The 27424-nt window shown below is 36.1% G+C and overlaps 1 protein-coding gene across 1 annotated transcript in view; it reads left to right on the top strand.

The window, feature by feature from the left end:
• Nucleotides 1-27424, top strand: part of ADAMTS19 (ADAM metallopeptidase with thrombospondin type 1 motif 19) — a 252039-nt gene that overhangs the window by 196485 nt on the left and 28130 nt on the right. The window contains exons 17-20 of the mRNA XM_065934285.1: nucleotides 8001-8158; nucleotides 12471-12624; nucleotides 21717-21852; nucleotides 26712-26916. Coding sequence (XP_065790357.1) covers nucleotides 8001-8158; nucleotides 12471-12624; nucleotides 21717-21852; nucleotides 26712-26916 — 653 coding nt within the window. The remainder of the gene's footprint in view (nucleotides 1-8000; nucleotides 8159-12470; nucleotides 12625-21716; nucleotides 21853-26711; nucleotides 26917-27424) is intronic.

The raw sequence follows: 27424 nt of genomic DNA, 5'->3' as shown, positions 1-27424 counted from the left end.
AGCACAAAAAATAAGGGAGAGCAGAATCAGGCATATATATTTGTATAATATACAGAAAACATAAAAATATTATGGCAATGTTTTTAAATATATAAAGGAGGGATTTAAAAATAAGAATTAACAAAAGTTGGCTAAATTTATATTTAAAGAAGAAATAATTTTTAAATAAAATTTTAAAAACTCAATTGATAGAAAATAAAATAGGAGACAAACAACAAATATTCCTAACCAATAGGTTAGTTATAATGGAAACTGTATGTAGATGTTAGTATTTATTATCTACCTTAAGAAAAATAGCGTTTTTAGTAAATTTGGAGAACTGTCTGCCCTTGCTCTTCTATTTTATAGTAAATATTATGTTAAAATTGGTATTCTTTTTCCCTTATATGTTTGAGCATTAATATTTTCTTTCTGGGAAGGTTTTATAATCCCCAAATCTAATTTCTTGTGTGTGTGTGTATTTGTGTGTGTTTATAACTATCCAGATGTTCTATTTTTCTTGTGTCAGATTTGTTAATTGGTGTCTGCAAAAAAATAATACATTTAAGTTATGCTATCAAATTTATTGTCTTGAATTTGTTTATACTATGTCCTTATTACACTACAACGTGTGTAAGTACTATAACAATATTTCTCCTGTCATTTCTGATATTAATTTGTCTTTTTTCTTAATCAGAGTTTTGTCCGTGTTTGCTTTTTTGAAATAACCAATTTTTAGTGTTATTAATTGCATCTATTGTTAATCTGCTTTCTATTCAATCGACTTCTGGTCTTATTTTCATCTTGCTTACTTTAGGTTTAAATTGCTGTTGTAAATACCATTTTAAAGTAGAAAATTAGGTAGTTGATTTTAGTCCTTTCTTCTTTGCTAATATGACAGTTTTTCTGTCTAGGCACTGCCATAGCTGCATTCCACAATTTTTATAGGTCCTACTTTTAGTTTAAAATATTCCGAAATTACCATTGTGATTTCTCCTTTGACACGTGGTTATTTGTAAATATATCGTTTATTTCCAAATATTTGTACATTTTCTAATAGGTATTTTGTTATTGATTCCAGTTAAATCTATGTCTAAAGAGAATTTACAGTTGACCCTTGAACAGCATTGGGGCTGAGGGTGCCTCCCCTTCACAAAGCCGGAAATCCAAGTATAATTTATAGTCAGACCTCCGTATAGACTTTTCCTCCATATATGCCATTTCTCTCTATCTGGGTTCAATTTAACATTTGTGAATTCAACCAACAGAGGAGCAGGAATGGTGATCATGTGGTAGTGAGGTATTTAGCATTGAAAAAATTTCTTATATAAGTGGCCCACACAGTTCACATGCTTGTATTCCAAGGGTCAGTTGTACTGGGTGTGATTTCAATTGAGGCTTGTTTCATGGACTAAGGCCTATATTGGTCAATATTTCATTTATATTTGGAAAAATTTATATTCTGGAATTGCTGATTCTTCTCTAATATCATTTGGCTCCATTTGTTCTATTTTTGTCTCAAGTGTTCTATGTTCTTATTGATTTTCTACTTTTATCAGCTAAAGAAAAAGAACTATTGAAATCTCTGATTAAAGTTGAGGGTTTTTCTGTATCTCCTTTCACTTATGTCAGTTTTTGCTTCATGCATTTTGCTGTTCTGCTATACACTTAGGATTATATAATTGCCTTAATAAGTTATAGATGTCATTTAATATTTTACATTTAGAGTGATTTATATTTAAATAATATTTAAAAAATTCTCATTTGATCTCAGAATATTCTTTGCCCTGAAGTCCATGCTATCTAATATTGATATAGATGATACATCTTTTTTTATTAGTAGTATTGAGTGCTTCTTTCCATCCTTTTAGGTTTAAGCTCCCTATCTTTTATTTTTAAAGTGTTAGTTGCTCAGTCATGTCCAACTCTTTGTGACCCCATGGATTGTAGACCACCAGGCTCCTCTATCCATGGAATTCTTCAGGCAAGATACTGTAGTGGGTTGCCATTTCCTTCTCCAGGGGATCTTCCCCACCCAGGGATTAAACCTGGGTCTCCTGCATTACAGGCAGATTCTTTACTCTCTGAGTCACCAGAGCAGCTCTCCCCCCACCAAAAAGTACATTCTTGCAAATTGAATAGCCAGTCCTTTTTGCTCTGGGACCTGAAAATCTCTCTCCTTTAACTAATATACAAAATACATTTAAATGTAATTATGGATGTGTTGAATGTTTCTTTTTTTTTTAATTAATTAATTTATTTTTTATTAGTTGGAGACTAATTACTTCACAACATTTCAGTGGGTTTTGTCATACATTGACATGAATCAGCTATAGAGTTACACGTATTCCCCATCCCAATCCCCCCTCCCACCTCCCTCTCCACCCGACTCCTCTGGGTCCTCCCAGTGTACCAGGCCCGAGCACTTGACTCATGCATCCCACCTGGGCTGGTGATCTGTTTCACCATAGATAATATACATGCTGTTCTTTCATTTGAATCAGTTCTAATGAGATGGATGAAACTGGAGCCCATTATACAGAGTGAAGTAAACCAGAAAGATAAAGAACATTACAGCATACTAACACATATATATGGAATTTAGAAAGATAGTAACGATAACCCTATATGCAAAAAAGAAAAAGAGACACAGAAGTACAGAACAGACTTTTGAACTCTGTATTGAATGTTTCTATGTATTTCATTCCTTTTTCTTTTTTCTCTTTATCTGACTTCTTGTTGGAGTATTTTTTCAGTATTCCATTAGTCTCCTTTATTTGCTTATTAGCTGCATATAGCTCATGTTTTATATTTTCATCTGTTGCTTTAGGATTTCCCATATGGATTTTTAATTTATTATAGTCTCCCTTGAGATTATATTGTGTCACCTTACATCTAATGTAAGTTCCTTAAAACACTGTACTTCTCTTGCTTCCCTCCCCTCCTTTGTACTGTTACACATTTTATTTCTACATTTTATATAATCATTTTATTTCTGTATTTGCTTTCAGCACCAAAATACAGTCTAACCATTCATGTTTCAAATAGTCAATTAGATGAAAAAGAATTAGTGAAAAAAATATCCAGGGAATTCTTACATCTTTTCCCCCCATATCCAATATTCCTGTTTCCTTTCTGGCCACTGTTAAGATTGTTCTCCCTATCACTGGGTTCCAGCAGTTTGAATATGTTGTGCCTTGGTATGACTTTATGTTTATCCTGCTTCAGTTCCAGTGTACTTTTCAGATCTGTAGGCTAATGGTTTATATAAAATTTGAAAAAATTTTTGAGCATTATATCTTCAAATAATTTTTGTGCCTATCCTCGCTTTTCAGGGAACCTTAATTCTAGGCCTCGTCCAACTTTATTTCTAATTTGCCAGCCTTCCTAGGTTCTCCTCTGAAGAGTTTATACGTTCAGTAAGACCTTCACTCTGATAGCTAAAGATGCATGTTTTCCAGCCCTACATGAGCCCAGGAGGTGTGTGGTTTGTAGGTCCTAGGTAGTTAGTCTTTTCCTAACCTTGAGGAATCTCGTTCTTCTTTTTCGTAGCTTAGTATTTAATTTCAGGCTCAAAGGGACACCTTTGCGGATTTTCTTTTTTTTCTTTTTTAGCTTTTGTAATAATTATATTTTCTGTTTTGGTTGTTTTTTCTAATTACCGCATCCTAGGGGAAAAATTGGATTTTGTTTGTTAATGGCTCCATTTGTTTTCTTGAAAAATACTAGAACTTTTAGAAAAAAAATGCATTTTCTTGTTACTTAAGAAATTAGTCAGTAATAATCAGCAGTTAACGTGGACAGAAGACCCTGGCAGGCTACAGTTCGTGCGATCGCAGGAGTCGGACATGACTTAGCGGCGAAACCACCAATCAGCAGTTAAAGGATGTAACATTTAGGATTTATAGAAACACAAGACTTAGAAAAAATAGTTCAAGTAAATTGAGATCATTCTCCTCTAAACTACAGTGACAATTTCTACCACAAAGATTTTTGGTAGATGAAGGATGAAACCAATGAAAGGGTTATTTTAGAGTGGCTCTTAAAAGTTCTCTTATAGAACTTTAAGTTGCCAATACTTGGTATAATACAAAGCTTCTTGATGTTAATAGTATTTTACGAGTTAGAAGGTAGTCAAAATTCTGTAATAGGTAGCAAAAAAAAAATTTTGAAATAGCATACACTTGATACAAACTACAAAGTACCCCACTTCCCATATTCCCTATGTTCTCTCAAATTCTACCAGGTGCCCAGTTATTCCCATTTCTTTTCATCGTGCCATTACTTAAACTTATAAGGTTAAGGAAAACTCCAAAGGAAACAAAAGTGGAAAAGGCTTTTAAGAGCTCAAAAACAGTAATATGAATTGCTAAATGAAAGGGCTGATGGTTAAGTGCAACCAATGAGAGTATAGAACGCTGTGACAGGTTAAATATGGATAAAGGTCTCTACAGCAGGCATAAATAAATGAGATGCTCTAGGTTATGTCCCTCACACCATCTCAGTGTGTGAGATAGTTTGAAGCTCATCTTTGTATGACTCCCTCTTCTCCAGTACTCCATAAAACAGATTCCAGCTGCCTTAGTTGGTTTTACTCCATTCTCTGTGTCCTCATCTCGCTGAAGCCCTTGTTATCTGTGCTCTGCTGGAGTTACCCTCTGTGTGGTTCAGTTCAGTCGCTCAGTCATGTCCAACTCTTTGCGACCTCATGGACTCCAGCATGCCAGGCTTCCCTGTCCATCCCAACTCCTGGAGCTTGCTCAAACACATGTCCATCGAGTCAGTGATGCCATCCAGCCATCTCATCTGTCATCCCCTTCTCCTCCTGCCTTCAGTCTTTCCCAGCATCAGGATCTTTTCCAAGGAGTCAGTTCTTCACATCAGGTGGCCAAAGTATTGGAACTTCAGCTTAAGCATCAGTCCTTCTAGTGAATATTCAAGACTGATTTTCTTTAGGATCTGGTAAATATCATCAGACAGAAGTCAAGTAATTTTAGAGGTTGCCTTTGGTTTCCTCCTCTTGGGGAATCTGTTCTCTGTTGTCCATTGAAGCAATCGTTTCATACATTGTCTTACTTTTCTGGTTGCTTACAGTGGGAGAGATAGTGAAGCACCAGTTATTCAGATTTGGCCAGATATAGATTTTCTAAAAAACACATTTTTAAAGCTAATGAATTGAAAAGCCAAGAAACACTACTCACCCAGAATGTTGAATCTGCATATGGGGTTGTTCTTCAGGTCGTAAGTTGTGTGGATTTTCAAGTACATCCATGTGGCATTTCAGGAAAGAGGGGATGCTGAATTCCAGAAGACAGTTGAGTCTCAATATGATGCTTTAGTCACCACAAAAAATTTTTAAGGCATTTTTATTAGAGATTTTCAGGAAATATTCCTTTATAATAGTGCCTTGAATATATATTGAAAGACAGGAAAAAGAATGAAGTTATACTGGTCGTTAGTACAAATTTAGACCAAAAAAATTCTCAGAATATTTAATAGACCTTAGAGAAATACAAGGAAATACTTTAACTTTTAGGAAAAATCATTAGTTTTTAATCAATCTAGCATTATCAGAAGTATATCTATTTGTAGCTGGTAAAAGATATTTGCAAGGTGTTGAGAGTTTTCTGGCAGCATATTTCCTTTTCACGTTTAAAATTCAAGGTAAAATTAATACTTAAATAGTTTTCATACATCTAAAAATATGTATGCTTAATATTTCATCAAAAACATTACCCCTTATGTGTAGTATGTAGGAAAAATATTATTTGGTAGAAATTGAGGTAAAGTTTTAATACTTTTATTAATACAGTGTTCATAATAATGGAAATAAAAACACCAAAAAATCTCTTAGTTAACAAGAAAAAAACAGATAATGTATAGTTTCTTTAATTATTTTAAATTTGAAAGGCAGATAACTAATAAGCAAATGAAAAACATCTTTAACCTCAATAGCGAAAGAGATTTTTTTTAAAAAAAGAAATCTAGATTGTTCAAAATTCAACCCCTGATATTTCTCCTCAATCATTTATTTTTCTAGTCTTTCCTATCTATGTGCTATTATAACCACTGTTTCTCATACTAGATATCTGGCATCAGCCCTGACAGTTCCTTTCACCCAGGGCAACCAAGTCATCAGCCTATTTTATCCATTTCACTCTTGAATTCCTCTTCACTCTCTACTGTCAAGTCAAGCCACTATTACTTTCCAATGGGATACTATGTCAGTGTGTGGTATTTTATCTTCTCTATACAAATTTGTCCTATGCAAGTCCATTTTCTCCACAATATTGTTCAAAATTTTATAGCTTTACATTTTTTTTCCTTAGGAAAAAGCTGCTGAAAATTAACACGGCCTGTAAAGTCTGGCTGTTCCCTACTCTCATCTCATCGGTTCATAATCCACATTAGGACATGTGGCATCTGCACATTTGTTACCTGTTGCACACCACGCTGCGGTGGTGACCTTTGCATTAGTAGTTCCCTCAGCTTTGAACACTCTTCCTGTGCTTCTCTTTTCCCCTTGCTAGCGTCCTCCATAAATGTCATCCTTCAGACAAGCCTTTCCTGACTCCTCCCTCACAAGTTTCAGCGTAATTATAATTATTAATCATTACTTATGCCTTGATTAATGTCTGGTTTGCCAGTTAGTTGATTAGTTTTGTGAAGCCAGAGAACATATTTCTATTGTTCATATGGGAATTCCCAGAATTTTGAATATTCCCTGATTTATAGCTGATGCTTTATAAGCAATTATTTAGTCATTATTAAATATTATATAAAGGTGCTTTCAAGTAGGTGTTCAGAAACGTACACTTTCATAACTTCAGTTATGAAAGCATAAATTTATGCAAACTTTATGAAAATCAATTTGCAGTTGTTTTTTCAAATCTTTAAATGTCAGTTTTTTTACTCTGAAATTCCAAAGCTGGGAATCTATCCAAGGGAAATATTCAGATATACAAATAATTAGTGTATAGTATATTTATCTGAGTGTTATTCATAATATTAAAAAAGTTGAAAAATCCTCAAATGTTCAATAAATAGGGATTAGCACAAATAATATTGGGAAGATTTATTAGCTTAATTTATCAGAACATTTTCATAGAATTATGACATAAAAGTTTTCAGTGAATCTTCATGTAAATGTTTTTGAAAGAGATTCAATTATATGAGAGTGTCTGAAAGCTTAAATAAAACATAAAATCATTTGTAAAAAAAATAGAAGGAATCCTTAATTTTAAATGATTATCATAGCATCTCATTTCCATGTTATGGATCTTATTTAAGTTGCGGCGCAAATCAAGTCAAAACAGAGAAAGAGAAAAATTATAGGTAAACAAAGTTATTCTGTACAATTCCACATAAATGATGGCTGTTTATGGGTAAGAACTAGCATTTATATATATTCTTGTACACAGTAAATCACAAACTAGGAATGTTAAAGGGTTCTGAGTTTTGTTTTTAAAACCACCACGTTATATGGAATTGTTCTGTGTTGAACATAACTCTTATTTTGAGCTGTTAGTTAACATGCTATTTAATGATCCTTCTGTCATCACACCCTTTTCTTGGGTGGCATGGGAGTTACAAAGCATGTATAAGATGTAAGTACTAGCCCTCACAATGTTCATAGAATCATTACATAGACAACTCAGACAACTCTAGCCTTAATATGTTACAGAATAAATGACTACAGGACAAAATAAGTGTAACACATATAGTGTTATAACACGTATAACACATATAACACATGGCGGTTTTCAATGGAAGTTTTGAGGAGACAAAGATAAATGTGACTCTGTGGTGGTGGGCAGCTTTAGGAGAGAAGGAGAATTTCCTGTGGCATTTGCTGTGATTATAGATTTTCCCAAAGTGGAGATGCCTCATATTTTACATTAGGGAGTACTGACCATTTAGTTTAGAAATGCACGAAATGCTCTTAACAAAATCCTGCAAAAGGGACAGTGATTAACGATGCTGACTTGCTAATTTCATAATATTTTGTAACCTCTTTATAGCTCTCCGAGACACTGGAAAACAGTCTATTAACAGTGACTGGAAGATTGAACACTCTGGAGCATTCAACATAGCAGGAACTACTGTCCATTATGTAAGACGAGGCCTCTGGGAGAAGATCTCCGCCAAAGGTCCTACTACAACACCTTTACACCTCCTGGTATGAGGGCATGAATCCATAACATTGAATAATCAGCTTCCTATGACAAAGGACATTCCCACTATGCTTTCTCTTTTTTCCAAATTTGGACTGTCAATTAGATATTTAAAGTTACTTAAGAGGTGGGATTTTAGAGGGTTTTTTGTGTGTGTTTGAAATCAAGATGGCTAAAAGTGGAAATTTTTTAATTTAAAAGATAATTTTACATTTTAAAAACGGACATGATGTTTGAAATCAAGATGGCTAAAAGTGGAAATTTTTAAATTTAAAAAATAATTTTGAATTTTAAAAATGGACATGATGTTTTGGGGAATTCTCAGCCCACAGTAGAGGTAAACTAGCAGGCAATAAGGTTCCTCTTTCCCTAAAAGTATATGTTTACTGATCAGAGTAGATGTCTGTAAAGATTAGAGTGCTTCCCAGGTACCGCTAGTGGTTAAGACGTAAGAGACACAGGTTCGATCTCTGGGTCAGGAACATGGCAATCCACTCCAGTTTTCTTGCCTGGAGAATTCCCCGGACAGAGGCACCTGACCAGCTACGGTCCATAGGGTCGCAAAGAGTCGGACACGACTGAAGCGACTTAGCATCCATGCATGCATGCATGGCAACTGTCACATTTCATACATCTATGAAACGCGTACCACCTGAATCTATGTAAAAGGCCCTTGAGAAAAATGGTATTGGTCCCTGGGGAAAACCCTTGTTAACTACTTAACAAGGCTTCCAGTTACCCCTTGTGTTCTTACTAGGTTAAGTGATTACTGTAAAGAATTATGATAGCTTGAATGTTTGGGATAATAAGTTTCTTTACCTTGTAGCAGAAGACTAGGTCTGAGTTTGGAGCAAACAAATCAGGACACTGAGGCTCTGCACCCATGCCGGTGGCAGGTTCACATGCCCCTTTTGTCCTTGATCATGGTGTTCAGTGCTAATGACTCAGGAGCCAGAGGACTGACTACACAGCTAGAGTGCTTTTCATTCTGGTGGCAAAATTTGAGATTCACACACTTCAACATCTGAGTCCACACATAAAAACCACTGTAAAACACAGTCAACTGACTGTTTATTTGGAGTGTGATGTGCTACATTGTTTAATATCTCCTTACAGTTTAAGTTGAATTTGTCCTTGACTGGAGACATCGGTGTTGCCAGTCTAGGCACCAGAGGTTCAAATCTCATTGGCCCATTTGCTTTTCCCTAGTTGAATGTGCCTGCAAATCACTTGAGGTTCTTGTTCTTGTTAACTGAACATTGGTCTGCCACTACTGCTGGTTCACTGACCACATTTCAGTAAGAATGTTTTGTAGAACTGCAGTCAGTAGGCTTTACCAACAAGAATGCATGAAGGGAGGGATGCATAAAGGGAGCGAGGTGAGTTCCATGAAGCCTTCTGTTCAAAATCTTAATAATAGGAATAATATACACCATTCATCAAGCACTGAGAGCAGACCCTGTCCAGAAGTGCTTTACATTCATTATGGCATTTAATCCTCAGAATAACACTGTGTGATATGTATTATTGTTATTCCATTTTACAAATTAGAAAACACTAAATGTTTAAAAGAGTAAGTACTGTGCTCAGGATCCCCCAATAAGTTATTTTGTTGTTGTGATTCAGTGATGTCTGGCTCTGTGACCCCGTGGACTGCAGCACTCCAGGCTTCCCTGCTCTGAATAAATTAGATGTTAATCCATCGTCCATGCTGCCTTTCCTGATACAAAGATCAAATCTAAGTTCTTTATACTCGAGAGCTTTAGATCATAATTATGCATACACTTTAAATAATGTTTTTGTTCATCTCCCCACAGTTACTTTGGATCCTTTAATTTGAATTGGAAACTCCACTCTGCGCCTTCTGCCATCTGGAGAAGGGGGGGGAAATGACTAAACAAACATCATATGACCAATATCTGGCTCTTTCCATGATTGGGTCACTTAGAATAACAACATTATCAACAACAAACATATGTTTAATGATTTGGTTGCTGAAAACGCCATCATGTTGCCTCCCTTTCATGAGTGTAACCTACATATTTTTATGGAACAAGACTGAGGCTCTTTTAGTGAGCCTCTAATTCAAAATTGTAAAGCAGTGCATGTGAGACCTTACTGTTGGGCAGAGGGCGTTTCCTTGCTGCAGAATCCTTAATCTGACTGGTAATTACCAAGGTTTTTCCTGGAAGCATGAAACATAATTAAAGTCAGTGAACTATGTCTAAAAGAAGGCATCTATGTGACCTGGATTTATTCAGTAATCCAAAGGAAACTGCACTTCTAAAGATATTTTTCTTTAATGACTATTACAGACTGAAAGCCGGTACTGAACTTTGAAAGGCAATACCTTCTGTGCCATGCTTCAGAATGTGCCCCTCCACTGTAACTTTCCTTCTTGCAAAGAATACTGCCAAATTCAGATGGTTTAAGAAAGAGCTAATGATTTTGTAACTAATGTCTTTATTTTAATGGAATTAGATGTTCAAGGACAATCAAAAATCCTATTAATGAAAAGGTAGCTTTTTAAGAAAAACAGACATGTCTACATGTAATTAAATAAGTTGACAAATAACTTATTTATATGTTCATTTCGTCAATTTAAAAATCATGTAATGGTCTGGTTCTGTTCATAAACAAGATGAATCCATCTCTCTCCCCTTTTTTTTAGCTTATTGAGCTGAAAAGTCACTAGCAACATGAAATGAGATATTTAAGGTCAAAGCAAACACTGTCATGTGCTTAGGATCAGTATCCAGCATGTTACATACATGTGACTTTTAGAAGTATTATTTTTATTGTTGATCTAGTTGATTCATAATGCCATCATACTAATTCCTCAACCCACATATTAAAATGTGTCATAGTATTTCTATTAATATATTGAGGCAAAATCTTAAGGAAAAAAAGTAAAAAAAGTTAACCTTAAAAACTCATTTTTCCCCCCAATAAGTGTTAACTCTATAACCTATCATTACAACTATCTTGATATAGATTAAATATCTAAATTCTCTAATATTTGAATTTTACTTAAAATTTAGATATATATTTTTTATATATCACATCTTGTTATATAGATTGCTTCCTTAAATCCTCAGGTTTCTCTTGTGGCTCAGCTGATAAGGAATCCGCCTGCAATGCAGGAGACCTGGGTTCCATCCCTGGGTTGGGAAGATCCCCTGGAAAAGGGAAAGGCTATCCACTCCAGTATTCTGGACTGAAGAATTCCATGGACTGCATAGTCCATGGGATCTCAAAGAGTCAGACACAACTGAGCGACTTTCACTTTTCCATAAGTCCTCAGATCCATAAACGTCATATATCCAATGGGCTTGTTTGACATATTTGATGGAAATGAATTTATAAAGAGGCATATATTCTCATTCATTCTTTTATTTTAAATGAGTATTTTTCATGTATTTTTCTTTCATTTAAAATATATATGTTTGCACCATACATGATGCAGTTCTAAGCTTGATATTGTGTACTGTGGGATAACATCACAGACATGGTTGCTGCTAATGATTTAGTTCAGTGTAACCCACAGTTCAACCATTCCCATACATCCTTTATGATTTATACTGTTTACATACATGTACTGTTTATATACATGTACATAACTGTACCATTATTAAGTTACTTTGCATTTAAAAGTTTTTTTTAACATAGATTTCTTTTCAAAGGAAATTATCTTTACTGTAAATGAAAAGTTAGTAATTTTGCCAAAGTTAAAGTTTAACTGTAAGCATACATGGAATAGTATTCTTGTTCTCCAGTTGGCCTAGAAGTTCTCTTCCCCTTATGGAGTAAAATAATTCCCAAAGCCTTCTGTCCTCTTCCTCTATTGACACAGGGACTTATCATTCATATTTTTCTAATATGAATGAAAAGGCTTCTCGATTGTGGTTATATCTAGATTGTGGGTTATAGATGCTGGATTGTGGGTTATGTCTTGATGTTATGTAGGACACATGTCCCTGTCCCCCCTACTAAAGTCGCCTCATACATGTACCATGCTTTGGGAGACTGTACAGCCCATTGACTTGGGAGGAAATAATATGGTATCTCTGACCTCATTCAAATGGGCTATTTTTTCATGCCATTGTTAGCTCAGAGGTAAGTGTATAACTGCAGTGTTTACAGAAGTAGGACAGTTTCAGCATTTAAGCGATAAGGTCACAAATCTACTCTGTATGATAGGAACACGCACGCCATACCAAAAGCATTTTAAGGAATCCAGATCCTTAGTTTCATGCTTCACATTGAATATGCTCTGATTTGATCTGTCTGCTTTGAACCCTTCTGTATATATTATAGGTGCTGCTGTTTCAAGACCAGAATTATGGTCTTCACTATGAATACACCATCCCGTCAGACCCTCCTCCAGAGAATCAGAGCTCCAAAGCACCTGAACCCCTTTTTATGTGGACACACACAGGCTGGGAAGATTGCGATGCCACGTGTGGAGGAGGTGAAGCATTTTTCATTATTTATCTTTCCAAAATAGCTGTTTTCCGATTAACTGTTGACAGTTAAGACAGATCCATAACCTCTTATCTAAAATTTCAAACTCCGTGAAGGATTGGAATTTCAAAGTTTTTTGAAACACATTTCATGTCTAAATGCCTGAACTATTTTGCAGCAAAATCTGGCATGAATTAAAGGCTGTTTACAGTTGTTACATATCTCACTCAGTATGATTACTCACTGCATTGCTTTTCATCAATATTAACACTTATGGGGGGTGCCCTGTACATCGTGCAGGTTGTTATATGATATTCATACACTTTTATTTTTACTTGGGACACTATGTCATTTAGAGTTCAGTCAGATGAGAGGAAACCAACAAAACATATTAAAATAAGTAACCAAAAGACTAAGTGGAATGGATTCAAGAGAAAATAGCATGTGATGAATTGAAGAAAGGACTCAAGGTAACTTAGGAAATTTTGTTGAAAGAGTAAAGCAGAGAAATGTGGCATTAGCTGGAGAGGAATATGCATCAAAGAGTTTATTGTTTTTTTAATAAGGAGAATTATACATGATTGCTTGCCAGTGTATGTTTTCTAGAACAGAATAGAACAGAAAACTAGTGATGCAAAAGAGAGAGCAAAACATTTCTGGAGTGATGTCTTAAGTTGGCAAGATGGATGGAATAGAATAGGGCTTCAGAAAGAAGTATGGATAGCCTAGTAATAGGAGAAAAGACAGTATTTTGAACAAAAGCAGTTGCTGGAAACTTATGGTGGTACTCCTTTTGGTTGCATCTATTTTTATCAAGATAGTCCATTTTTCTGAGACTAAAGGTGGAAAAGGAGATGTTGGAATTTTGAAAAGAGAGGAAATGTGAAGTGGTCACTTAAGGGAAGAAGAAAATGAATGAAATAGTACTTATTCTGACACGTGGTAGCATTGATGGTCCACTTGAAGTTGATGTTCATGAATTCAGCTTGACATTCGTGTCAGAGTGGTACATTACCCTCCAGGTATGTATAGAATAGAGATGTACTTGTGGTGTAAGTTTCGGAATTGCCATGTGAGCATAGTAAAAGGAGCATACGTTTGACCTGAGGTTGTATGTAAGGAGCTGAAAATGATTGACCATGGAATTTAGTTGTATACGGAGGAAAGCAAAGATATGAAGGGCTTGAACGACAGTCAAATGGTGGCGGCACTAATGAATTTTAGGGTCTGGTGGGGTTAAAGAACTTTTAGTCTTAAGAACAGGGCTAGAAATAGAGGAGATGGTGACAGAAAATAAAACTGAGAGTATAGAAGGGATATAGTTATTAGTGATAACAAGACCAGGAGAGTTAGTGGCTTCAGTGAAGTGAAAGAACACATCTTTGGGACAAGAGAGCCTGGAACTGAGAGTCCTCCGTGTTGAAGAATCATTCAAATGGCTATGGTAATTACAAAAAGAATTGTGTTACTGGATAGCCAGCAAGAACCTATTGTATAGTACATGGAACTCTGCTCAATGTTATGTGGGAGGGGTGGATGAGGGGGTGTTTGGGGGAGAATGGATATATGTATTTGTATGGCTGAGTCTCTTCGCAGTTCACCTGAAGCTGTCACAGCATTGTTAATTGGCTATACCCCAATACAAAAGTAAAAGTTCAAAAAATTAAAAAAACAAACCAAACAAAAATGTATAGGGAGCAATATTAGAAAATAGAACAATAATCCAGGAGCTTAAGCTCTTAGAGTGAAAAGAGATTGATCCAGGTTGGTGTTTGGCTGCATCAAGAAGCGGACTGCACCACATGGTCTGCCCCAAAGCTGTAGGTTTAGGAAGAAGGGGGAATGGTCTGCCTCTGGATGCAAAAGAATGGAGTGTAAGCAAGAAAATGGCCACCCCACTGGTGACCATGGAGAAAGCAAGAAATGGTTTCCTCAGGAGACAGGAGAAAAAGGTGCTGGCAACATCCGGAGTTTCAGAGACAGGGGGGTCGCTGCTATTGGTAGAGCACTCGGACCTCTGGCACTCTCCCCTGGAACTCCGGAACTCCAGGAACACACAGCCCCAGAGCAAAGGCAACGCGGTAGGCCAGGAAGGGGAGGGTTATACAGAGCAGGCTTTGCTCCTGGGGGTTATAGAGTAATTATAACAGAAGAATTTCTAGTCACAATTTAAAAGCTTATAGCAGTCGTCCTTGGCACAATGAAATTTTCATTGGCCATGTTTCTTCAGGGCCTCATCACCATGTGACTTCGATCCTGTATCCTCTGGTCCCCTCCTGCCCATGTTCCCATGTACACCCAAATTCCTGTGCCTCCACTTCACCCGTTTCTTACTGATGCCAGGGCCCATTGCACTTAAGGGGCTCTGCTTCACATCGCCTCTCCATAAAAAACCAAAACACAGATAGAAACAAACATTTAAAGTGAAAATCCACAGAGCTCTTTCTTCCTTAGTATAACTCAGACAAGAATGACCAGCCACCATCCCATGGTGGGTCATGAGGAAGCTGAACAGTGAGAGTGTTGCTGGTTCCTATTACTGCACTCAAAGGCAGTCATTAAAATCTGTTTACATTTGACTCTAGACAGGAAAATGTTTGCCCAGTGAATTTTATTATCCTCATTTTTTTTTTTCATTCTGCTGTAATTGTGGTCTAGTAAAAGCTTCAGAAGTAAACATACAGAACTTGTCAGTCTTCAGTTTAAACAAGAAAATTTGGGGGGGTTAAAATTTTTTTTCCAAAATCATACAGCCTGGAATATCTTTTGTCACTTGCCGGGCTTTAATAAATAGAAGTTCAGTATAAGTTACTTTAGGTTCAAAGTCAGAAGGGCTTTTAAATATTCTTAAGCATGACTGTGAGAAAATCGAAGTGCATAGAGATTAAGTCCCTTTCCCAAGTCACATGTCCAGTGGAAGTGGAGCCAAGGTTAGAATCCAGGACTCCTGAGTTCAGATCTTCTTTCCTCTTTGTCATACACTTCCTTCAGGAGCAGCTCAGGGATTTAGTGATTTCTTCCCACAAAATATAGCATGTCCCTTAAAAAGATTACATAGGTTTTCTTTGGATTCAAAGAGATGTTTTATTTAATCTGTTAAATAAGAATTTAGCTATGTCCTTACTTTTATTTCAAACGGCTTATTTTATAGAAGTCCTAATTATAAGCAACTTCTATATGACTTGCACTTGAACAGACCTTCTCTCTCAGGTCTGTTCCATTGTGTTTAGTCAACAGTTTTCAATTATCTCTGACTATGTTAATAGAATGTATATTCATTTCAGTGCCAAAATGTTTCTGGGCATTTGGATATTATTTTCCTTTGCAGTTCATAAATAAAGTGGATGGACAGGGTTTCAAGAATCGCATCATTTCTGACTCTGTTTTGTCGATTTTATAGCCAGAAAGAGCTTTGTAACCTTTCAGCATATTCATGAATTAAATGAAAGTAAGTTCAAAGCACAGAACATTGGAAACAGATTCAGGCAAAATTTATCTTCAGCAGCAAAGAATAATAAGACTATTCTACTTCATAGGAATATTAAGCAAAAAAGAGCAAATAAAGTATCATAGGGCAGTATACAATTTCAGTGTTTAACATAAGGTGTTATTTTTTTTTTTTAAACACATTTTTAAGGAACTACATTCCAGCAATAAGTGGGGACAAGAAATGTTTTTTCAAAATACCTAGTTTCCAGTAGCTCAATTTTTATTATCGTGATCTTTTATATCAGTATCTCTAAGTTTTAAAATAACCTGTTAGAATTCCTTTATTATGCATGTCTATTAATTTATTGATACATGTTATTATAAGAAAAGCCTGAGATATAAATCTTTCCTCTTTTAGAAGAAATATTACTTTAGTATTTTACTAGTAAATATTACTTTATATAGTAATGCTGGTGATCTTAAGTAAATTTTTCCAGCAGTTTTTAACATGTACACTTTTCATGACAATCTTGTCAAATTCAAATCATACTCCTAGAAAACTTCAAATAGATGTGTCACTTTGTACTTCAGCATTGACCATTGATATTGGTCCTTTTATTTTCAAACATCTTAAAACATATTTGTGAAGTAAATATTTACTTTGCATTGGTGTTCTAAAAATATCTAAAAAATCTTTGAAGGAATGTTTTAAATTTATTTTGGCACCTCAGAAGTACAGGTCAGTGGATAAAGGATTTTTTTTTTTTAATAAAAGGCTGTTTGAAGTGATCTTGATCTTCAGAGGCAGCAGCAATCTATAATTCCATAATATCTGAAGGTTTTTTTTGTGAAATCTGCATTCTGCATACTATGTACAGTAATTGCATTACTCTAAGTCCCATTTTTAATCTAGTAGGTGAATTAATGACATAAAACCTAGAATGAAGGCCCTCAAATTTAATAACCTGTTTTGAAATAAATGAAGAGTTAAATATGCTTTTAGAAAATCTGAACAGATACACTTTGAAGGGGAAAAAACAAGTCAACATTCCGCATTCTTCACATTAATCCAAATCCTGCTAACTTATGACTTTTATGCCATTAGCCTTGTATTGTGATATCCGCTAGACACAGCTCTCCTTGGCCATGGCCAGAGTCCCTGGATGCATCCAAGCCTTTGGGTCCACATTCAGGAACTATCTCAGTATACAAATGCCTGTATCTTATTAAGGGTGCTGGGTTTTTTCTGTTTTTCCCTTTCACAGGCACTTTGCCTGTACCAATGTAAATGTTATTAGCCAAAGAAAATGCACCAAAATATATATTTGCTCTTCTTTGCATTATTTGGATTCAATAATATTTCATGTCATTTCATGTCCTACTTTCTTTACTTAAATTAATAAGAACATTTATATTCTTGTAAACTCTTTATAAATTTGAATTGTAACACCTAAATGATAATCCATTTGTTTGATTTGCTATATATGATTATTCCCCATAATTGGTCATTGAGTTTGCAAATGATTTTTTACCTTTTTAGGAAACATGGTGTTGAGATGAACCTCTTAACTGTGGCAAGTGCTTTGGGCTTGAATTACATGTTTATATTTCATTTAGTGATCCCTTTACCAATACTGACTGTACTTTTACTTTTGCTGGATGATTCAGAGATGAGTGCTTTCTGTTTTTAGAGAATTTACTGTCCTTCCTGGTAGGGGTTAGATAATAATAAAAGCACCATACAGAGTATGTACGGAGAGCTGTGGAAAGCCTTCCAGGGATATGCATAAGTGCAAAGTCCCTGGGGTTAATGAGAATGTTTATTAGTCAGGTGCAAAATATGAGAATCAAACTGTGGGAAATTATTTGACAAAAAAAATAGAAGCCAGTTTGTGAAGGTGTTAGGCACTCACAATATAAAGACTAATGAATTACAAACCAGATATGAAGTTGTTTGATATTCTTAATAAGAGAACAAACAGGTCTTTTCACTTATCTGGCCTCAGTTTGCTCCTCCGTAAAATGAGCCTGATATTCCCCGCCCTCAGCTCCTCACACATAAGGGTGCAGACATTCAGCTTCCTTAGCAGAAAGGTGTAGTGTAAATGAACCTCTACTGGATCTGCTTGAAGAGGAACAGTAAAAAGAAGGGAAAGTGAAGCCCACATCACTTGTTTCATTTTTTTGCTTGTTAACAGGAAAGCAAAGCAAAGACGGCAACTCTTTCCTGTTTTCTGAGACAAAGAGGCCAGATCAGTTAAAGTGTTAGGCACTCAAGTTAAATTTAACTTGAAAGTTAAGGGGATACCATTAAAATATTTGTGTGTAGGATGTGACAAGATCAGATTGGCTTATTTATTGAGTGTTAGGAGCAATACAGAATATATTTTTTTCATTAAAATAAAAATGAAATTATCCTATTAATACTAAGCCCAAACCTTGTGGAGAAAAATGTTTTATAGAAATGTAAAAAGAATGACTAAGAATGAAAGGACATGACATGATTTTAGAAGCTGCTCAAGTTAAAAAATGTATGCTTGAAAAATAAGCAGCATTCTACATTCTACTCCGAGAAAGACCTTCTTCCTCATTTAATTATTTTTACTTTTGACTTAGTTGCTTGCTAGTCATTTTTAGTTTAATAGCAACTATATTAATTAAAAATTTTCAGAGAAAATTGTGAAGACAAATGAATACATATAGTGTCTTTCATATAGAGTTCCCAAATTTTAGTAAAAAGTTTGGAATATACTTACCTTTCTATGGATGATATGTTGAATAAATTGTGGTCCATTCACAGCAGGAATTACTGGTTGGCAATAACAAGGAATAAATGATTGATATAACAATGAAGATGAGCCTCCAAAGGGATCATGCTGCGTTGAAAAAAATATCAGTCCCCAATAGTTATACACTGTGTATGATATTTTCAAAACGTTCTCGAATTGAAAAAAATCATAGGAATGGAGAACAGGCTAGTAGTTGCCAGGACTTAACTGGCTGGTGGATGGTAGGGGAAGTGAATGTGGCTCTAAAAGGGTAACTGAAGGGATTCCTGTGGGGATGGAAATATTGTACATCTTGACAATATCAATGTTAGTCTTTTGGTGGTGATGGTTTACTACAGTCTTGCAAGACATTAGCATCGCAGGGAACTGGATAAAGGGTATTCAGATTCTCTTACTTCCCAAAGCATATGTGGGTAAATTATTTCAAAATTGAAAAGTAAATTTTTCCAAAAAAAGTTTGAAATGTCCTATAACATGTAGAGAAGTTCAGTTTTGTGTCCTGAAATACTCAACCTACTCCTCAAACTGTTTCCACATACATGATGCAGGTTTTAGAAATGTGATCTATCTGAGTAGAATAGAGTTCTATTAAAAATAGCCATTTTATGGATTAAATACACAGCATAGAAAAAATAACAGGTTATCGCTGAGACTGGAAAAGAAGGAATACAACATAATACCTAGTTTTTGTTAACTGTCTTCAGAGAACAAAGAATCAGTAAATAAAAATTACCCTTCCTTTTTAAATTTTGCCCAAATTTGGTGATAAGATGAATTCGTAATGGTTATTGTATTTTGTTTGTAATTAATTTAGAACATCAAAACAGATTTCCCAAATAATGATTTAGTGGGAATGACCCAGAGATGAAGTTAATTGCCATAAAGCAAATAATACTCTGTCAACAGCTTGCATCTACTCAAGATTCAGGCATAAGGCCAGTTACTTCATCACTTTTCTGTTCGTCCCTTGGTTCCACAGTATTGGATGCATTGTAAATACTGCTATTAGATGCTAGAATGGAAATTTCCTGTGTTGGCTGGGACATAAAAATATATAAAAGAAAAAATCAAACAATAACATTTCCATATGGCTTTAGAATCCTGGTTGTATTTTCATAGGCATAATGTGCCTGTAGCTGAGCATTAGTTTTTTTTTCCCTTGATTCTTTTGTTTTTGTTCAATGAAATTTTTTAAAAGTAGGGCTAAACCCTCTTCTGTCTGCCAAAAAACTTACGATGTGAGCTTATTTGCTACAGCGTGGATGGAAATGTCCCAAGTCTTATTCACACAGCTTCATACTTCGTTAGAACACTAGTAAGGCACTCCATGAATTGGTGCCAATACCTGTATCTCTTTTGATATATCAGTACTTGAAAGATTTTTGTCATTAGCTCAGTATGTCACCTCTGGGCCAGCATAACTAAAGTTAGACGCTTTCTGAGTAAAGGAAAAAATGCAGTATAATTAACTCTGAGTTATTCATTCCGTGACTACACTGAATTTCAGCAAAAGCTTTCTGGATATTGTCTGTCTGTCATCCTTCTGTGCCGCGGTTGTGAAAAGCATTAAATTTAAATTAATTTAGACAACTCCATCTATTCTGTAAAAGAGTGCTTTATGACTATGAGGTTTTAAATTAGATTTTAAAACAAATATTTCTAAAAAGCAACATTTATTTTAATCCTGCTTTTAGGTAAGCGTCATTGTCATGTAGAAATAATACATACTTATGCTAGCATTATACAACATTTGTGTAATATCTATTTAATACATAGGTCAGGTCATAAAAGAGTACCTAAAGCATAGGGAAACTAGGTAGATGTTGACCAAAAATCTCCTGAGTTCTCACAGTTAGGGAACCGCTACCTAGTAAGGCCGGTTTTCTCTGTGAAGAAAACTTAACATTGTAAGTCATTTCTGCTTCTCTGAGTTTCCTAATTATTATTGCATGACAGTCATAGGACCCTAACTAATGGGCCTTTCAATAGTGACACAAAGAGTTGTGATTTTTTTTTTTTTCCTAAATCCTTCATGACCTGTCTGGCTTTACAGTTATTGACTGATTTAATTATTTTTATAGGGTCCAACAAGTTACATTAGATTATTAAATCCTATACAGATATTTAGACTGTTTTAGGAAAACAGAATCAGCACATGTGTAGTTGGCTTTTTCAGTGTAAAATGAAATAATAAAAGTGTTGTCCCGTGAGAGTGCTTACAAGGTTCTGAGCAAAATGATTATCACATACAAATAGTCATTTTTACCTCTTATAATCAAACTTCATCTTACCAGAGAAAGGAGAAAAGCCCATTTTCTGAAATCTGGTGAAAAATGGGAAAACTACCATGGTTTTTCTTAGAGAACAGGATAATCATTAGGGAATGAGGATTTCTTGAATTCTTGGGTTCTTCACCAAAAGTGACAAAACAGATTTGAGTTATACTTGAAATAAGCTTATCTCCTAAAACCTACCTCCGATGGTGTACAGCCAGATGATAAAATGTTCACATGTTTATATGGGTGTTTATGTGCTTTTGTGACAACACAGAGACTTTATAAAAATACAGCTTTCCACCACTGAATGCTAAAAGATGATATCATCCTTTATAAATATCTTTAATGTCTTACAAACTTATGCTACCATAATCTTTTTGTATTATAAAACTTGCCATTTGCTAACAATTAAAAAAATTATTGTTCATCTTGCTTAAGCCGAGAGATACACATTTTGTTTTGCGAATTATAAATAATATCATCTTCATTGATGTAATCTAAAATTTGTTTAAAATATGAAAAGTACAAGCCTAAGAATACCTCCTAAGTCCATCGCATGGAGGCCTATAATAACATTTCTTTTTATGTTTATTTGCTCTTTTCAGGAGAAAGGAAAACAACAGTGTCTTGTACAAAAATCTTGAACAAAAATATCAGCATTGTGGATAACAAGAAATGCAAGTACTTAACAAAGCCAGAGCCACAGATTCGCAAGTGCAATGAGCAGCCATGCCAAACAAGGTAACCTGTCTCACCACTCATTAAAGAATCACAGTTTCTTAAAAGCCGTGCCGTGTGTTGTGTACCAAAATGAAAGGCTGTAAATAAGCAAGGTCTAAGAAAGGAGGGTAATCAACTCTATGGAACGAGTGTTGGAGAAGCAAGGCTAGGATTGATGTCCACTTTATTGTTCACAGTGTGAAAACAACTTCTAACTGAATAAGGAAGGAGTAATCAAAATTATTTGGTAACCTGTTGGTCACCTCTTTAGAAATCTAGTTATTTGGCTGAATTCAGCTACTCAATTCCTAAATTCTCCAAAACGGTATGTTAGGACCTGCCAATGATGATATAAACTAAAGTGGGGCTGACCAGGACCCAGTCCCTGACACAACAGTGAGGGCATTTGGTCCTTCTGGCCCCCAAGGTTAGATTCTCACTTCTTTGCCCCAGAGACAAGCTATTTGATTCTTGATCTATGATCACCGGATTCCTGACCTGGGTCCTAGTTATTAGAAAATTGGTTCCTTTGGTCCCCTGTGACTTTCTCAGTGAGTAATAAGCAACAAAGCAGCCAAAAAACCATGAGTAGGGGATAGAACAGCCATGCTGAGCAGCTTAAAGTGATGTAGAAGGAAGGATACCCCTCAGTAACCAGCAGAGATGGGTGAATGGAACCTAAGCATGGTTTTGGAGCATGCTTGCCATGAGTCTGTGCAGAATGGTTTCTGGCACAGGGCTCCTGAAAAATCACTGTGGTCCCATATAAAAATTGATGCCGGGCTTGAGTGGGACTCGGCCCCAGTGTCATTCAGCCTCACGGCTTTGAAGGATAGAGTGACAAAAAGAGTCTGAGGCTGGGTTGATTTCTCTAGAATCTGGAGACAGAGACTTTTGTTCTGTCCTGACACTCAGAGATTTGCTGAAGCTCAGTGAGTTAGGGTGCATTCATGAATTCTTAGGGAGTCAAACGATTGATCTGTCCCAGCAGTTTCTGCAGTGGAGTCACAGTGAATGTATACATCCTGCAACTCGGATATTCAGAGAACTCGTAGCTTTGGGACGCTGTCTAAGATAATCTTCCTCGTGACCTTCCACCACAATGTATGGGGAGCTAAAGGAGAAGGAGCAGGAGAGCTGCCAATTAACTATATTTAGGCTTTCTCTGTCTTCAGTAATCTCTCTGGGAATTAGTGTCACACAGGCTAATGCTCAGTTCTTCTGGTTTCTCTTCTCCCCTCCACCTTCCCCCATCAGATGTAGCACTGCATCCGAGTTCCCTCTGTTTCTGACTTATTGCAAAACTCTCCATATCTGGCTCATGCTATGTTAATGAGAGCTTAAAAGAATTTGGATCATCTTGTCTTCCTCTACAAAGCCGAAATTTCAAGACTTGCTTTTCTGTAGACTCAGTATATTTACGGTATCAGAAGCTGATTACTACTCCTCCTTTCCTTTGCATTCATGCTCTAACAGTCCTACCCTCCTCCCTGACAGGGAAAAATATGCCCCTAGAGAATGGAAGGTTAATATGTAAAAGAATATCCAAAAGAAAAAAGTATATTAAAGTACTTTCAGTCATGTTTAACAGTTCCTTTGCTCCAGCCAGACTATATTCTTTTAATCCTAACTCTGTGGGTGAACCAATTAAGTGTTTTTGTAAGGCAGGATACTAATCAACAGCAAGAGTGACCTAGGGAAATATTGTTGCTTAGAGTCAGGTCCTTGGTTCTTTTTTCATTCATTGTTAAGCACATAGATACAGAAGCTGAATTTTTAACTTTTGCCTTGTCAGCTAAAGTACTTGGATTTTTTGTTGTTATTATTACTATTCCTAAGAATTATCTTTTTTGTTTTTATCCCTTTTAATAGACATCAAATGCTAATTTACCTTGTGTTAAATAATTTATTAAAATGTTTCAAAACATCATTTCTTGTATATACCATATAGCTTCGCCATCTGGGTCAAAGAACAATGTTTTTTTCTGGTCTGTAAGGAACGTTGAATGGGCTGGATTTGAGGACTCTAGAGCATTTTGTCACTTCCATACTGGGTCTGTGAAGAATCGGAGAGTACAGTACATGCCAGTTATTGTTCATTCACTGACCTCAGCTATCTTAGGGGAAAATGCCTTGAATAATGACTTAGTAAATTGAATAGTTTTAAAAGGCCAGTACATTTCTTAGTGAAAAATTTTTTCAGCTGGAGACTGGAATCTCTCTTTTTGTTAGAGATTATTGTCTACTTTCCCTTGGAAAAGGAGGTGGTGTATTTTAAACCACCAGGAAGCAATGTCAGTGAGGTTAACCAAAATATTGAAAAACAAGAAATGGATGCAGCAATTATGAGGAGTCATTGCAGGAAAACCTGCCAAGACTTGTTGCCATAGCACAACTTTCATTCCTCTTGCTTTTTTTCCCCCACTGTGGTGAGAAACATTCTAATTACTATTAACATTTATTGAAGAAGTCACCAAATAGGGTGATGTAACCTTGTGTACCATATATAAAATATATTGATGCACTAGCTTTGTAAGCAGTACTCTTGCAGATAAAAAAATGAGATAATTCCAAATTAGATGAATTCTAAGATACAAAATGTTTTCCTTCACTACAATATGTTACATATTTTTGTTCTTATTTTTCAGAAGTTTTCTAAGGAATGAAAAAATGTGACTTTTTATCGTTGCACTATGGAGCTCTAAATTTTATTTTAAAAATTTGAGATTTCATGAAATTGTAAATACTTTCCTTTTCAGTACTGTCTTCCGTAGTTCCATGGTTGGTTCCCTAGTTTAGGGGCAAGACATATAGATGGGTTTATATTGTTCTTATAGCCTAGGTATTCTTGTGGGGAAAGATGAAGCAGAAACTGAAATAAACTTGGAAGATAAATATTCACTTTAGGAAAAATCCACTAGGGGACTCCATAGCAAACTGGTAGGTCTGCATCATACTTGGTAGACGAGCAGACAGGAACTTTCTTAGAGGCAATATTGGAGTGCAAATGTTATTGTGATGTTTTCCTTTTCAGAAATAGGAGCATAGACTCATTTAGGATTGAGCCATTATACAGATGCAAGAACTAGGTGGCATGAGCATGTGACTTCTCAAACTTTGGAGCATTGCCACAAGCCAGGTGACAGAGGGCAGAGGATAGCAGAGTCCTTGTGGGACAGATGGCAAAAGTCCTCTAGGAGGAAGGGTCTTGGACCTGAATGTTAAGGATCTAGGCTGTGGATACTTCATAAATAAGTTCCATAAGGTGAAATAGAAAGGTCTAGAAGCCAGTTGAGCATATGGTTTATGTTCTAAACAAGTGAAAGATAAACATAGAGAAATATAAGAATAAATTTTTATAAATACACTCTGATATATATATAGAACATACTACATGCTGAATGCCTTTTGTATGTCAGACACTATAATAATAAACACTAACAAATGAGAAACATGGAAACTTAGCAGCTGCTAAGTATTGTTTCATGAATATGGATAGTAAGGAACCCAGCATGATGTCATGGCTTCTGACTGCCCTGCGCTGTGCTGTAGTGGTATGTAGATCATTTAGTAAGGGATTTAAATCCCCCTGCGTGCATGTGTGCTAAGTCGCTTCAGTCATGCCTGACTCTTTGTGAACTTATGGACTGTAGCCCACCAGGCTCCTCTGTCCATGGGATTCTCCAGGCAAGAACACTGAAGTGGGTTACCATGCCCTCTTCTAGGGGATCTTCTCGACCCAGGGACTGAACCCGTATCTCTTAAGTCTCCTGCACTGGCAAGTGTGTTTTTTCCCACTAGGGCCACCTGGGAAGCCCAAAATTCCCCTATAAGGTTATCAAATAATCTGAAAGGCCCAGAGAGCTTTTTTTTTTTTTTTTTTTTTGACAGGAATCATGTAGATACCAAATTTTATGAATCACTTTTCTGTTGTAGGCCTTGGTTCCTTCCTGAAATAAATTTGGGGAGGTGTTTGAATGAGTGATCCTTAGGGTTGATCCCAGTTCATTAGAAATAGAAGTGGCATAGAGATGTATCATGGCACATAATGGTGGTTTGGAAAGAGGATCTTCATCTATGTATTAAAGTACATAGGAATTGGCTGACTCAGTGAAATCTGAGAATAATATTGGACTCCTGAGAACCTCTAAAATCAGCTCACTTTGCATGTAGCCTGTCACTTCGATGCCAGTGATCACATTGTAACAAGATATCAGCTAGCCTAAAGAAGCGACTTTGGCTGTACCTGGAGGGTACTCCCCAGACATAAAAACCTGATTGCAGGTGATGGGCATAATATGTTAGTGATTACTTCCCCCAGGTAAATGGGATTCTCCAAGACAGGCTTCTTTTATTTGCTAATACCTGCATGTGTCCCCTTGTGAGGTAGTCTGCAGTCTCATTTCAGTTTCTGACTCCACAACCTTGTGACCTTAGAGAAGTCAGTACACCTCCCGTTGCCTCAGTTTCCCTTTCTGTAAATGGCCACAGAAGTTGTAGCACTTAACAGATAGGGTTATTGTGAAGGTTTGAAATGCAGAGAATAGGAACAAACTCATATATGTTAGCAGTTTTATTCTTGTTAGATCCCTCAATATGGCAATAGGACAGGCAGTAGCCAGTGAAGCATGCAAGATGACAGGGCCTGGGTCTGATAAGTCTTTTGAGATTCTAATAAAAGCAAGGCTCTGAGATAAGTATGGAGAATTTAAAGCAATAGAAAGCCTTGGTGTCGTAGGAAAAAACTCAAATAATTAGTTTTTAAAAAAATACAGTGGTATAAACTTAATGTATAGCATTCTGCTAATTCTAGCCATGTCAAAATATACAGTAAGTAGATATCTTTTAGTTTGTCTCACTGACTCTTGCTTTACTTTCAGATGGATGATGACAGAATGGACCCCCTGTTCACGAACTTGTGGAAAAGGGATGCAGAGCAGACAAGTAGCTTGTACCCAGCAGCTGAGCAATGGAACCTTGACCAGAGCCCGGGAGAGGGACTGCGCGGGGCCGAAGCCGGCCTCCGCCCAGCGCTGCGAGGGCCAGGACTGCATGACCGTGTGGGAGGCGGGCGTGTGGTCCGAGGTAGGGTCTCTGTCCCGATGCGTCTCTGTTTTCTTCTGCCTTTCTGACTCTTAGCCTGCATAAGCTTGTATTGTATCAAAACCAGAGTCTCTCTGCATGGCAGTTTTAATACTGTTTGTTGATTTTTCTGGTGATAAAAGGAATACATTCATTACAAATAATTTGAAAGTAGGACAAAACAGATTTACTCTTTATACTGTGAATATCATAACATAATCATGAGCATATATTATGTACATTTTAGAATCCAGATTTTTTATTTCTATGCCATAAGTATACTCTATAGTGGGCGCATTTGAAAATACACAATGACTCATTGTATATCTTTGAGCATTTAGAAGAGAAAGAAGAAAGGACATTAACACTTAACTGTCATTTCTTGTGAATAGGTATTCTGTTTTTACCTCATCTTTAGTAACTTTTTGATATTTAATCACCAATGCAGAAAAGTTAAGTTGCACATTTTATAGTACTTGGGCTCAGAGTTTACCCAAAGCCCTACTTAAGT

Source organism: Muntiacus reevesi, chromosome 1 (genome assembly GCF_963930625.1).
Source record: "Muntiacus reevesi chromosome 1, mMunRee1.1, whole genome shotgun sequence".
NCBI lineage: Eukaryota > Metazoa > Chordata > Mammalia > Artiodactyla > Cervidae > Muntiacus > Muntiacus reevesi.
The sequence above is the reverse complement of the archived record's forward strand: the minus strand, read 5'-3'. Positions and strand labels throughout refer to the sequence as shown.